Source organism: Meles meles, chromosome 4 (genome assembly GCF_922984935.1).
Source record: "Meles meles chromosome 4, mMelMel3.1 paternal haplotype, whole genome shotgun sequence".
In the NCBI taxonomy this organism is placed as follows: domain Eukaryota; kingdom Metazoa; phylum Chordata; class Mammalia; order Carnivora; family Mustelidae; genus Meles; species Meles meles.
Window position 1 is genome coordinate 67,338,602 of NC_060069.1, and position 15,505 is coordinate 67,354,106.

The following is a 15,505-nucleotide window of genomic DNA, read 5'->3' on the forward strand; positions in this document are numbered from 1 at the left end:
CAAATTTATCGGAACTGGACTGGTCTGAGTTTCTGGACGCTATGCAGTAGGAGTCAGACACCCATTCACGTCCACAGCTCCACAACAGCCTAGTGTGAGGAATGAGTTGGGTCATTTCACACTGCTGTTTGGTTCGGGGATGTCTCAGCAGTTCTCACCCCCCAGGGCGCTACTGACCCTGCCCAGGCACCCACTGGCACTTACGCCAGAATCTCACGGATGGCTGGGGTCCCGGGTGCCGGTGGGGCTGAGCCGGTAATAAAATACTGCACTTGGTCTCTTCCTCGAGGAGCAAGTGTGGTTTCGACCACCAATCTGGGCCAGAAGTTCGACCCCAAAATTCCCTCCATAAACCCCGCGGGACACCCGTTGAATTCGCGTGCCTCGCGCGTCCTCATAACAGTCACGCGACAACCACCACGCACCTGAAGGCAAGCGCCACAAGGCACGCGGTTTGCTTCCAGCTAACTCCGACTGGGACCCTGGCGCAACAAACCCAAAAGTTTGAGGTACAAGCTTACTTACCTTTGAGCTCACCCTCCGCAACCGCACTCCAGAAGGTGCTCTTCACGCCGGAAGTGCATTAATCCGCAGCACGTGGGGTTGCCAGGGCGCGCTTCACGTGACTGGGCGGGGCCTCGGGAACGTTGTAACCAATGGTAGCCCGAGGGGGCGGTGCCTGTGACGCGCCGGGACCTATCCCGGAAGTGGGGCTGAGGTGGGGGCGGGAAAGGGCGGGGAGGCCCGGGTGTGGAAAGTGTGGCGGCCCCGCCCCGTCTCTTGGAACTGCCGGGGCCGCCACAGCTGCTGCCGCCGCAGCTGTAGGGAACCGGCGCCGGTGCGCAGGCGAAAGGATCTCTTTTCCTGCTGAAAGGTGAAGACAGGGAGAAAGCTGGGGGGCTGGGACTGGCGCTAGGCAGAGCCGGAGAAGGCGGCCGGAGAAGGCGGCGGGCGCCGAGTCCTGAACGAGGGAAGGAGGAAGGATGGCTGGGGGAACGGAGGCGAGCGCGGGACCTGCTAGGGCTCAGGCCCATGCGGGGCCGGGCCCGGCTGGGCCGGGGATGCCGGCAGGACAAGGGGGCACCTGAGAGGCCGGGCGACGGCACGGCAGGCTGGGGGGCGGAATACAAGCCCGCTGCCAGAGGACCAGGTGCTTTTGGCTAGGTCCCGTTATCCCCATCCTTCGCGGGGACGTGCGGCCTGGGCTGGGTCCCCCGCAGTGGGATCAGGGCGGCGGCGGAGGACCGGGTGGCGCGGCCCGATGCGGGAAGGTCGCCGGCTTCTCTTGCGGTGGGACAATGGGGGCCGGGATTTGCTGCCCCCAGCGCGGGTGAGTGCCCAGGACGGGTATCCCCCTCACCCCCAGCGAGCTCATCGGCGACTTCCCTCCCCATCTCCCCACTTCTCCAGCAATGGTTGGAAAAGTTTATAGAGGCCGGAGTTAGAACGTGCCCACTCTTCTTGGGTGGGTGTTCTATAAATGAAAAAATCTATTGATCCATGATGCTTGGAACGTAACCTGTCCGAGATGCGATGTTTCTCTGCCTGCGTTCCCGTTGTTAAAAAGCAAACAAACTTTTTGCGTAGTTTCCTCAGAAAAGCTACCATCTCCCCAGCCCACCATGGCGGATGAAATTGATTTCACTACTGGAGATGCTGGAGCTTCCAGCACTTACCCTATGCAGTGCTCGGCCCTGCGCAAAAACGGCTTCGTGGTTCTCAAAGGACGACCATGCAAAATAGTGGAGATGTCAACTTCCAAAACTGGAAAGCACGGTCATGCCAAGGTAAGTGCCCTTCCAGATCTCTCTTTGCTTTGGGATTTTGATCATTTGCGTTCCAGTACGGAACATAGAGTTCCATATTTATAACTTTGCAATAATTACATTTTCTTCTTACCACAATATCGGGGTGACCAGCTATTGCTTTGAACACTGAAACGTAGCATTTCCTTTTGGGGCCTTTACAATGTTTCATTAGCTGGTAACTGAAACTTTCCTGAATCCTAGTGACTTAGAATATCGGTTCACTTTATAGATGAGAAATCCTGTTCTAACATTAACTTCATTTCTCTTATGCACTCTAATAATTGAATTACTGGGCAGTATATGATCCTGGGTCTCCATATGTCACAAAAGTGTTTAGTTGTTCACTGCTTCTCAATTCTATGACCACTGCCATTTTATTTTTAAGAAAATAAAATTAGATGACCTTGGAAGGAGAAAGAATCTGTCATAATCAGCTTTGGTATTGTGCTGTGTGTATGTAATGAGTGATATACTTGGCAAAGATTACAGGTTTCCTGTTCTTCCTTCTTTGTTAGGTTCACCTTGTTGGAATTGATATTTTCACCGGCAAAAAATATGAAGATATTTGCCCTTCTACTCACAACATGGATGTTCCAAATATTAAGAGAAATGATTATCAAGTGAGTACTAACTTTCTTTAAAATGATAATTTGTTTCTTAAAGTTGCAAATACATTCTATCGACTGTAATTTAACAAAAGCTGGTAGTAGTTTTGTAGATTTTTCTAACCAAATATTAGGCACCACCTAATTGGAAATCTTATCTAATCTTAGAAATTGGAAAAATAGTGATATTTATCCATTGTACCTTATCTAAAATTATGGTTAATTTGCTATTTTTAAAAATATTTTTGCATTTTTAGTTGAACATGTCTCAGACCACATGACTGCATATTGTGACTGAATAAGGTCAATGTTTAGGAAACTACTATTCTCTTTGTTGTAAAATACTGCCAATTTAGATAACTCCCTCCGCAATGTTTTATTTCTTTTCACTTCTCAAACCTAAGATTTTTAAAAAATTGATTGATAAAAAATCATTGGAATTCATGTTCCACCACCCAAGTTTGTGTATTAATGAATATAAGTCAGAATTTGGTATTCTTAAATAGGAAGTAAGTTGAAAGCCATTAATAGAAAGAAAGTACATGGCCACTGCATATGGTAAAGAACATGCAAAACTATGTAATTGTTTTATTTACATTCAGTGACCATGCTGTGACCTTTGGTTAAATTATAGGTCTATACTTCCAACTTTTAGTTCCAGTTATGCATTTGGATAGGTCATGTTTAATGATAGCGTTTTGTTGTTTTGGAATATTGGTGGTAACCAACCATTGACTTCATAGGATGTGGGAGCTCAGATTAATCATAACTAAAGTCTATCTTGTAAGTCTTCAATCTCACTGTCAAGCATACATACATAGAACTCTTTTCTGTTCAGTTTACACAATGAAAAATACAAGTGTGACACTTAGAATTTTTTATTCATTTTAAACTGATTTCTTACTACACCTTTTAATGTGTTTCATAATCTTCAAAGCATACTACCATCAACTACAATTAACATATGATTTCCTTTTACTCTTTGCCCACATGTAAAAATATTTTTACATAGTTTTAGTCTAGTAAGCAGTTTTATATTTTTACTTTCCCTCTTATAAATGTTTTCAAGGTTGCTTTGGAGTCTTTGTAGAAATTTGAATTGTCTTATTATAATGATAGCATATGGGGTTTTTTTCATCAGGTAATTTGGGTTTGGATCTAGTTCTGTCACTTTCTAGCTGGATGACCTTGGACAAATTACACAATCTCTCTGAGCCTCAGTTTTCCTTTCTATAAAGTAAGGATTAAATAAGAAAATGTATCCCATAATTACCTCATCACTAGATATGTACCAAAAAGTAGTTCTATTCTGCTCCCCCTTTCCTTGTATAAATATTCCATCTAATCATTTCATTATACTTGGAGCACCTTATTTAGACATGGCTTATAGTGGGTGCTCAATAAACTTTTGTTAAATGCATATGGGAGTATTCATTAAAGTAAGTATAGTGCAGCTAAGGCTAAGCATAGAGTTTTCTTTTGCCAAAAATGGATTTCTCTTTTCATCCTTAACATGTGAATGCTTTGAATGTTCAGTATTCATTGTATACATTAATATGCATTCAATATAGAATGCTTTTGCCTTTGAGTGTTTCAGAAAGATAGTATCAGTAATTTATCAGTAATTACTACTATGATCAAATTAATCAATCATTGATTGGACCTCAAGATTTAACATAAAGGAAAAATTGGGTTTGGGTTTTATTTGGGAATATAGCAGGCTATAGGGGAATGAGGTAAGTGAGCACAAGATTTTAAATAAAAACAGGACTACTGACAGTGTCAAGTCACATAGGAGCCTTAAGCAAAAAGGAAAATCAGTAATTCAAATTCTGTCTTATTTACAATTTTGAAATTGTGTTCATCATGGAATTTTTGCATTAATTCTAATTTTAAAATATTTGATCACTGAAAAGTTTTTCTGGTGCCACCTTAAATTTTGCACTCAAAATTAGTGCCCCCTTGCCTTATCCTGTCTCAACCTTTGGTATGTAGTCTACACTGTATCATGGATAAAAGAATGACTCAAGCCAGACAGGCTGGGTCCAAATCCTTACCTTAACACTTAAGAATTATATGACCTTATGTGGCAAGTTACTTAACCTCTTGCCTTTTTTTCTCTATTTATAAAATGAGGATAAGAATAATAAACTCCTCATGGGATCATTGTGAGGTTTAATTAGTTAACACTTAGAGCAGTGCCTTGCACAGTAAGTACTCAGTAAGCACATCCCTTTGTTATCAAGTCAGCATATAATACTTATTTCTGTTCATTTAAAAAATTTAGCTCTGTGAGTCTTTTCAGTTATATTTATTGTGCTGTGGTGGTCTTCATGAACCTATCCACACTGAATAAATAAAAGGTATGAACCTGGAGTTGGGAGGAAAAAGCTTCTATCAAAGACAATATTGAAACAATTGGCAAGTTTGAGTGGACTATAAAGAGAAAAAATGCACATGTAGTTAAATGTTAACAGTGGACAAGTCTGGGGAAAAGATATGGGAATTTGATTTATTATTTTTGTTACTTTTTGGTATATCAAAATTTATAACTTATGTAGAAAGATAAAATAATTTTCATTAATTCTATTTTTCTATAGTTTTATTTTTGAAAACTTTAATTTTATTTCACATAATTTATTTTAATAAGATGTTTAATTTTTTTTCACTTTTTAAAAAAATTTCTTTTCAGTATAACAGTATTCATTGTTTTTGCACCACACCCAGTGCTCCATGCAATACGTGCCCTCCCTATTACCCACCACCTCGTTCCCCAACCTCCCACACCCCGCCCCTTCAAAACCCTCAGGTTGTTTTTCAGAGTCCATAGTCTCTCATGGTTCATCTCCCCTTCCAGGTTCAACTCCCTTCTCCTCTCCATCTCCCCATGTCCTCCATGTTATTTATTATGCTCCACAAATAAGTGAAACCATGTGATACTTGACTCTCTCTGCTTGACTTATTTCGCTCAGCATAATCTCTTCCAGTCCCGTCCATGTTGATAGAAAAGTTGGGTATTCATCCTTTCTGATGGAGGCATAATACTCCATCGTGTATATGGACCACATCTTCCTTATCCATCCGTCCGTTGAAGGGCATCTTGGTTCTTTCCACAGTTTGGCAACCATGGCCATTGCTGCAATAAACATTGGGGTACAGATGGCTCTTCTTTTCACTACATCTGTATCTTTGGGGTAAATACCCAGCAGTGCAATTGCAGGGTCATAGGGAAGCTCTATTTTTAATTTCTTGAGGAATCTCCACACTGTTCTCCAAAGTGGCTGCACCAGCTTGCATTCCCACCAACAGTGTAAGAGGGTTCCCCTTTCTCCACATCCTCTCCAACACACGTTGTTTCCTGTCTTGCTAATTTTCGCCATTCTAACTGGTGTAGGTGATATCTCAATGTGGTTTTAATTTGAATCTCCCTGATGGCTAGTGATGATGAGCATTTTTTCATGTGTCTGATAGCCATTTGTATGTCTTCATTGGAGAAGTGTCTGTTCATATCTTCTGCCCATTTTTTGATATGATTATCCATTTTGTGTGTGTTGAGTTTGAGGAGTTCTTTGTAGATCCTGGATATCAACCTTTTGTCTGTACTGTCATTTGCAAATATCTTCTCCCATTCCGTGGGTTGCCTTTTTGTTTTGTTGACTGTTTCCTTTGCTGTGCAGAAGCTTTTGATCTTGATGAAGTCCCAAAAGTTCATTTTCACTTTTTGTTTCCTTTGCCTTTGGAGACATATCTTGAAAGAAGTTGCTGTGGCTGATATCGAAGAGGTTACTGCCTATGTTCTCCTCTAGGATTCTGATGGATTCCTGTCTCACGTTGAGGTCTTTTATCCATTTCGAGTTTATCTTTGTGTACAGTGTAAGAGAATGGTCGAGTTTCATTCTTCTACATATAGCTGTCCAGTTTTCCCAGCACCATTTATTGAAGAGACTGTCTTTTTTCCATTGTATATTTTTTCCTGTTTTGTCAAAGATTATTTGACCATAGAGTTGAGGGTCCATATCTGGGCTCTCTACTCTGTTCCACTGGTCTATGTGTCTGTTTTTATGCCAGTACCACGCTGTCTTGGTGATCACAGCTTTGTAGTAAAGCTTGAAATCAGGTAACGTAAAATATGTTTTACTAGATGTTTTATAATGTCTATACATTTTTTATTTGAAATGCTTTTTATTTCACCCCACATTTTAACCTCTGAATTCTTAACTCTTTAGAAATAAAAACCACCATTATATAAATAAATATCAGTATCAGTATTATTATTTGGCTTTTATGTTTTAGTCACTAATGAGAATGGAAACTTTAATTCTTAATATAGACAAATTCTACTTCAGGGAATTGCTAAAAGGGCCTAAATCAAAAAGATCTACCTTGTAAGCCTGTGGCTAATTGTTTAAAATTATACAATAAATGGTCTGGGAAAATTGGACCACCACATGCAAAAGAATGAAATTAGACTATCTTACATCATACACAAAAATTAACTCAAAATGGGTTAAAGACTTGAATGTAAGACCTGAAACCACAAAACTAGAAGAAAACATTGGTGGCAAGCTTCTTGACACTGGCCTTGGCATTAAGTTTTTGGATTTGACACCAAAAGCAAAGGCAGTAAAAGCAAAAATAAACAAGTGGGACTACCTCAAACTAAGAAACTTCTGTAAGAAACTTTCTGCAAAGGAAACCATCAAGATGAAAGGGCAATCTACTGAATGGGAGAAAATATTTGCAAAACGTATATCCAATAATATCCAAAATATATAAAGAATCCAACCCAGTGGGAAAAAAACACCAAAAAACAAAAAACCCAAGCAATTTGATTTAAAAATGGGCAGAGGATTTAAATAGACATTTTTCTGAAGAAGAGATACAAATGGCCAACAGATGTAGGAGAAGAAGTTCAACATCACTAATTGCCAGGGAAATTCAAATTAAAATCACAATGCGATATTACCTCATACCTGTTAGAATGTCTATTATCAAAAAGACAAAAAGTAACAAGTGTTGGAGAAGATTTGGAGAAAAGGAACCTTCATGCACCATTTCTGGGAATGTAAATTGGTACATCCACTATTGAAAACAATATGGAGGTTCCTCAAAAAATAAAAGTAGAACTACCATATGAACCTGGTATACCACTTCTGGGTATTTATATAAAGAAAATGTAAACACTAATTTCAAAAGATACATGCAACCAGATCTTCAATGCAGCAATATTTACAAGTCAAGGTTGGAAACAACCTAAATGTCCGTTAATGGAAAAATGGATAAAGAAGATGTGACATATATATACACAATGGACTACTACTCAGCCATAAAAATGTTGGGAAATGTTGACATTTGCAACAACCTGGATGGACCTTGAATACATTATGCAAAGTGAAATAGAGAGAAAGAGAAATAGTGTATGATTTCAGTTACATGTGAAATTAAAAAACAAATGAACAAGAACAAAACAAAACATACAGAGCAGATTAGTCATTGGTTATTAGAAAGGAAGGGGTGGGAAATGAGCAAAATGGGTAAAGTGGGTTGTACAGTGACAAATGGTAACTAGACTTGTTGTAGTGATCACTTTGTAGTATATACAAAGTAGTATATACAAAGTATATACAAAGATTGGTATGATCAAGAAAAACTACACTTTTGCTTCAACCTCATGTCCCGTTCCTCTACCAACCACCTTACATATGTTTGAGTGATGTAAAGATGAGTTAAAAGTATTTGTGGTTGCTTTGTAGGATGGTTTTTTTGTTTTTGAGATTTTAGACATGTGCAAAAGCTGAAATCTTTTGTTGGGGTATCTGTGGAAAGCCATAGCCAGATTTGGTAGTGCCATAGAAGAGAGCTTTGAAATCTATCTCTATGGTATGCTTGTGTTATGTCATAGTAGTTACAGGAAGGTAAGGATCATATCTTTGACCCCTTTTGTGTTCGTCAATGTTAGCATCTTGAATTCTGAACAACTGCCTTTTATAAAATCTGTTAAAAATATAGGCATACTGATGGTGTACATGCTTTGAGAATAAATGAGTACAGCCTATTTCCTCATTCCTATGATAAAAAAAAAAAAAATTGAGTGATACCAGAATTGCCCTTTCGAAGGTTAGACTGGGTTTGTCTCATTAATGTCATCAACATTCATGTTTGTCTTTAAAAAAATCTTTAATGTTGTTAGTAGTAAACTGAACACCCAAAAGTTTTCCACCAAAGTTTGTCATAATCCAATTATAAAACACATTGTAATCATAGAAAACAAAAATTAACTTTATCCCCATAAATGGGAAAACAGTTAAATCAGTTACAATCTATCTGTACAGTTGTGAAGTGATTAAAGAGACTAGGTAGGTCCTTAGTTTCCAATTTGGAAAGATTTCTAAGACATATTGTTAAGGGAAAACAACTTGCTGAAAAATACCTGTAATGTCCCATGTGTTTTTTTTCTCTTGCCTCAAAAAGTGACATTTATTCAAAGAAAAAAAATGGCAAGATGTCCATCCATGGCTCCCTTCCCTCCCCATGCCTGAACTCTAGGTAGGGCTAGAGAGCAGGGCAGCCCCTCAGATAATGTAGCAACATTAGGGGCATCTCCTCAACGGAGGTGTTGTAGAAGGTGTCAATGTCTTGAAGAGTCCTCTTGTCATCTTCTGTCACCATGTTGATGGCCACACCTTAAGAGCCAAATCGTCCACCACAACCAATTCTGTGGATATAGTTTTCCCCTTTGGGGGGAAAGTCATAATTGTGACTAAAGAAACCTGCTATCCATCAATGCCTCTGGTCTAGTGTGAAGGGAGAGGATAGCTTCAGCATGTGAATGAGAAGAGGGCACAATCTATCTAGAAGGGATTGAAGTATATGTGTGGGCAGCCAAAGGAAAGCAAAGGAAACAAACATCCCCTCTCCCCCAACGACCTAAGGCATGCCAGATTTTATTCCAAGTTGCTACTTTCCTGGAGAGGGGTACAAGCAGGCCCCTTGGAAAGGGAGTCACTTTGGATTCCCTTTTATTTTTTTTTTTAAGCAGCTATATTTGTATTGTGTACAAATAAATGTGAATTCTTTAGGACATACTATATATAGATTTGGGGGAAGGTGGTATGCAGGAAGAAGTGAACTTATACTTTTAGTCTCTACAGCTCTTATACTTTTGTATGTTCAGCATTTTTAAGCTCTAAGAGTATATTAATGTGTTACTGTGTACGTATACAAATTAATGTGGATTACAACTTAACTATGTAAATATTACAAAGAGTGAATATAGTCTAATCAGTGCAAATGATATAATTTATTTTAATAGCTAATATGCATTCAGGATGGTTACCTTTCCCTGCTGACAGAAACTGGTGAAGTTCGTGAGGATCTTAAGCTGCCAGAAGGTGAACTAGGTAAAGAAATAGAAGGAAAATACAATGCAGGTGAAGATGTACAGGTAAAGACCTATTGGGAGATTGCTTTTTATAAAAACTTTGGCCTAATCTAGTTAGCAAAATATGCCAACTATGAAATACAGTTCTTAAATACTGCCAAAATGGAAAATGATCTCTGTAAGAGTTTTCCCATGATACCCTTAAAGACCCATTATCAAAGAAAGTATTAAAGTTCACCTTTTGCTAGGTAGACACTGCCAACCCCAAATTTGTTTTGAAGATCAGCATCTGCACTATTAAGAATGAGAAAAGTGTTATGGGAATGCTAAAGCATGAAGATGATTTACCCCATCTTTGTTATAACTCTCAGAAGTGTAACATCTAATGAATATTGAGGCAATTAAAGCTCTTTTCTCCCTGTTCCCTGGAATTTGTCTTAAAACCACAATTTGAGAAATTTTGCTTTGGAAATCTATGAAGGAAGTCGATTATGTAGTCTTGGGATGCTTCTTTCCAAAGTCAGTGTGTTTAAAATATCCGCAAATATCCAGTATGTAATAAGTAAAATATATCTTATAGAGTATTGCCTTCTGAATAACTTTTGCCTGCATTTTTCCATTCTAGGTGTCTGTTATGTGTGCAATGAGTGAAGAATATGCTGTAGCCATAAAGCCCTGCAAATAAATGGGACCATCAGGCATGAGCAAAATGTTTAGGTCTGGACCAACCACAGATCTAAAGTTTGGTTCTAAGTTGTCACCAAAGCTATTGCCTTCATAAGCAACCTCATTTCTTTTTTAATTGTTTTGAAATTGTACTGAGTTAGTTTTACAGGCATTTGGTAATTTAAAAGAATCAAGATGTAAAATTCTGTTTTTTTTAGTTTTGTAGGTGTCTCCCCTATACCTTTCCTGTGGTTTTCAGTGAGTCCAAGAAACAGATAAGGTGGCTTCAGCAGATATGATTTGTCTGAGCAAATCGTTCCTGAATTTTAGTTGATAAATAAACCAGGGTTTTAAATCAAGACAATGTAGCATCTAGTGGTATTGAAGTACCACATTTAAGTTGAATTGTTCTGCATTAATTTCAGACTTATAGAATAAGTAGATTAGGATTGGAATTGTCACAGCATCAGCCTGTGTGTGGCAAGCACAAATCCTTAAACAGAAATCATGTTATCAAAAAGTGTCGGTTATCTTAGTAAGCATGTGCAGCCACCTGTATTACCTCAGTCATACTTTTCTTTGCCAAATTGTTGGAGGACTAAACATAACCTATCTAGTGATTTGATACCTGCTTGTGGTTGACAAAGAGGCATTGAATTGTCTGGTGACTATTATTAGCCAGTCAGATTATAAAGGAGTCTAAAAGGAACAGTGGCACAGTGGGTTGGTTAGAGCTCCAGGTCTTTACTGGAGGCCTGTGTAATCAGCATAAAAATAGGAAGTTTCTTTCTAGTTATGTTTTTGCTTTTTCCTTTTGTTCTCTCTCTGTATTTAAAGGAGTGACCTGCTTTATAGGATATTATACAGTGCTTTTTATCAATTATGTTAAATAAATTGTTGTTATTTATAGTAGTCACTCCTTTCCAACCATTTTTAAGGAGATTTTTTTGACATTAAAATATTTGTCAGACAAAAACTGGAAATTCTTACTTTAAATTGGTTTGGAACATTGTTAAATTTATGTACACTTTTTCTAAAGTGAAATGAAAGTAAATCATGGAAGAAGAGTTATTTTATACGATAATTATTTTACTTATTTTAAGAAGTACATGTATTTTTTCTTCTGATTATTATTTACTTAATTCAGTTACTGGTATGAAACATAACTAGGTAAGAATTCTACAAACCAAATTATTTTAAAAACTGTTTTAGGTGAGTCAGCTACATTTCTCTTTAGTCTTTTGGATTGTATATATCTTATTTCCAGGATTCTAGACATGGTCACAGGGTTTATGAGGACCTTTGACTTAATAACAATCATATTGAAATGAAACTTAGAACAAAATAACTACTTTACTGATACCTTCATTCTCTAAGACTGAATATGAAACCGTTCCCATCATCCCTTGACCTCTGGAAGGCCTTTGTTTCTATCATCTAGAGGAAAACATACATGATGCTGTAACTCATCTAATCAGTGACTGAATATAGCATTAGGAATAGAAGATCCCAAAGGTTTCAGTTACTTAATTCGTGCACATTTTTAAATCTTGTATTGGCCTCAGCAAACCCATTTGGAGAAGAAACAAGATACTTTAAGAGAAATGCAAGGAGAATTCTAAAGCACAAGAAATACTGAGGTTGTAGTTAATCATTTTAGTGTAACATTTTAGCTTTTTCCTATCTAAAGCACAACTAGGAATTAGGCTAAATTCTTTCCAGTATTCCGTTTAAGTATCTACTATATTCTGCTCTAGTTTTTTAGTACTTGTACCATGTGTTTTACTTGTTGCTGGTTAGTATTGTTACCCACAGGAATCCCAGGAAGTTCTCAATCTATGCTGCTTGCTGGTCACTCATATGACCCCAGTTAACCATATTAGTGTTCTGGTTTACTATTAATTCTGGATTAGCATGCCCTTGTTGTTCCTAACTTGTCAAACTTCACATAAATACATTTCCAATTGTGAGGTAAGCATATATAAATTATAATAATGCATCTCTTATCTTCCTACCTTGAATGGCAAAAGCTATTTATGCATAAATATTTTAGACAATAATGAAGTGTAAATACTCTTCTGACATATAAGTATAGATTTTAAAGATACAGGACTGTTTATTTTCACATAAGTCAATATATGTTTCTCTAGAACAAAATATTTCATTTAGTAAAGCTTTATAAATTGTATTAAAAAGGAAGCAGGTAAACATATTTTTTAACATAGAACAGAAGTGACTTCATTCTTTTTTGACATCAGAAATATTAAAAGTTGACTCCTAGTATTTGTTGTACTTTTTTGTAGCAAATGTTAAATATCACAGGTTACCACGTATAGAGTGTAGACTGTCCTGTTGCTAGATTATACAATGATAAATCATTTTTGTCTGCAGGCATTTCACCAATTTATATACAATATTAACAAGTGAAATATTTGTTTCTTTCTAGAGCAACTTTTATTTCTACTGTGAAGACTTTGTTATATCTTATTTGCTACTACAAAGTTGTATACCCTCTGAAATAGATCAAGTCATTGCTACTTCGACTTAGCATTTGCATCATCAACATAATTATGATGTTTCTTTCACTCTCCCCTCCAAGGGCTGTCTGTCACTTGAAATCGTTGCTAACCAAGCTCTTGAATCCGTTACCATTTATGGTACAAAATACTGTACCAATGCTTTATAACGATTACCAAAACTCTCCTGCAGCCAGAGCATGATATCTTTAATAGGAGATGCTATCATAAAATGTTTAGGCTATAAAATTTGGGGACACAATTTTTCATTATAGCACAACATGAGTGTGTGCATATGCACACATAGCTTTGTATGTTTGTTCTTTTTACAAAATCCTTCCAACTCTTAAAAGTACTGTAGTCTGGTAGTGCCTCAAATGTTGGTAACTTTTTTTTTAATTTACAACTTTTTCAGAATTTGTTTTTGTAACTAAAGTTTCTCAATTAGATTATTTCTAGTTGAGCTGTAATTTGAATGCATTGTTCTCAGGGCTGTTTGTGCTAAGAGCTGAAGTTGCATTATTTTAAAGCTAACTGCCTGAAAATATATTGCAAAAATTTCCCAAATTATAATACAATGATACATGCAAATAGAAAAATCCTTAATATCAACATACTTAACCTATATGCTAAGTATTAAAGAAAAAAAATGGGAACACTGGTAACATCTATACTGGAATCTTGCCATATTTTTTTCATTTTGGAATAGAATTTGGTAGTCTTATCTTAGAACCCAAACCTTAATGATATATCTGAAAGCATTCCTTTGGCATGGACTCCAAAGATAGTTTTTAGAGCCAGAGGAAGATGTAGTGGTTCTCAAACATATTTAGGGACAACAGATCAAAAATTCATAATGCTCTTTTGTGTACATGAAAATGTTTACATACTGAATTCTATAGTATGAACTGGAAACAAATTTACTATGAGAAAACGTGGCTCTTAGGCAAAATAAGAGCAAACTATAAGCATATTTCCATAAACCATGTGTTATATTGAACTGATCCACAGATTAAAATTTTCTAACTTAGGCATAATATTTTATAGTTTTTAAGCCTTTTTTTCCTCCTAGCATTCAGACAAGTAATAGACAACAAAGGTTATGAAAAATGTATTGTGGAAAAAAATCTTAAAATTGAGGAAATTCAATCTATTAACTTTATTCTATTAAATTTTTTCCCTGAATTGGATATATGGCATCATTATTTGATTTTAGCAGGGAACATTTTGGATTTAGCTTATGGAACACAGATGTTCTGTGAGAACATGACTTGAAGTCACTATATAATTTAATGTTTCCCCATTAAGTATACATCTAGACATCAACTTAACTACCAAGTGAGGTCAAGTGCCTGAAAAGTGCTGTCTACATCTAATTAGCTAGTTTTTCTTATGTCAAAGATGCATCTTATAGCAATGCATATCATGCTTTCACCTACTAGAAATATACTTGTTGCCGAACTTTACCAACCACCACTATTCCTCTCGCCTTAGAATTGGGTGAAACCCATTTTACAATTGAGAGAGAGGCTCTTTTATTTATATGAAGAAGTCCCTAACACTATTTCTTGGTATTGATAGACTTAGATTTAATCTTAGTTTGAGATTGTATTTTTTAAAAACTCTGGATGCTAAACTATATTCAGTGATGACTGTCCAACTTGTCGTAAGTCAGTTATGATCTTTCTTGAGAGGAATTCTTTATTATGGTTAATACTATAAATAAGCACTCTTGTGCTTGTTATAAAATATAATGCAAATACTAGTTCTATGCTAGTACAATGAATATGACTAGTTCCATACTATTATGTACCTGTGTTCTCCTCTCCAAAAGGGAAATAGTTGAAATGACATTGTCTAATCCAGTGGCACGATATTAGTAACACACTTGGTTTTAGGTATAGGAGAATTCTTGCTTTTATCTACAGAGACTCATGTTTTAGCTAAAACTTTAAAATCGTAAGATCTGTAGTATGGATATTATAATTGTGCATTTTACATTTCAGAAATGGGTAAAATTCAAATGTTGTCTTTGGCTATACTAAAATATTGAAATCCTTTACATTATAGATGATGAACATCAATTGTAACTTTTTGTTACATCAGATATATTTGTCTGGTAACTTCATCACTTATATTAAATAAAAATAAAGTCAACTTAACAGCTTGCCCTATTCTTGTACATATACATTCCTAAAACCATTTCGTACTAGAAAATAGTGTGGGTTAATGTGTTTAGCACTATTAAAAGAAAATCTAACTTGTCTTTACCATGTTTTTATAGTCTGAATCCTTACTAGAGAACACCCTAGCTTTATGGCTAGGAATGTTAATTTTTAAATTTAGTTTTATATTTGAATACAATTTTGTTTTTATTTTTAAGCTCTTAATAGTTTTAAAATATGTAAAATAATCCCACGGTTCAAAATTCTGTAGTTACAAGAGTGAAAACATATTCCCATCTTCATCCTTTTCCTTGCATTCTTCCAAAGACATTTAATGCAAGAGCAATTAATGTCCCTCCCCTAC

The 15,505-nt window shown here is 36.7% G+C and overlaps 1 protein-coding gene and 1 non-coding gene across 4 annotated transcripts; one reads left to right on the forward strand and one right to left on the reverse strand.

Moving 5' to 3' along the window:
- Positions 1–752: 752 nt before the first annotated feature.
- Positions 753–15,128, forward strand: EIF5A2 (eukaryotic translation initiation factor 5A2). Of its 3 annotated transcripts, none has more exons than XM_046003530.1 (5): positions 753–874; positions 1,588–1,787; positions 2,324–2,428; positions 9,726–9,857; positions 10,420–15,128. In XM_046003530.1, exons 2-5 carry the CDS (start codon positions 1,623–1,625, stop codon positions 10,477–10,479), a joined length of 462 nt encoding a protein of 153 aa, XP_045859486.1. In that variant the 5' UTR covers positions 753–874; positions 1,588–1,622; the 3' UTR covers positions 10,480–15,128. The 3 variants fall into 3 exon arrangements, with proteins under 3 accessions (XP_045859486.1, XP_045859487.1, XP_045859488.1); XM_046003531.1 differs by having other exon boundaries at positions 774–874; positions 1,617–1,787; XM_046003532.1 differs by lacking the exon at positions 753–874 and having other exon boundaries at positions 1,592–1,787; positions 10,420–10,511; positions 12,907–15,128.
- Positions 9,284–9,426, reverse strand: LOC123941116. The gene has a single exon (XR_006818201.1). It is a non-coding gene; the product is annotated as a small nucleolar RNA SNORA67 (small nucleolar RNA).
- Positions 15,129–15,505: the final 377 nt, after the last annotated feature.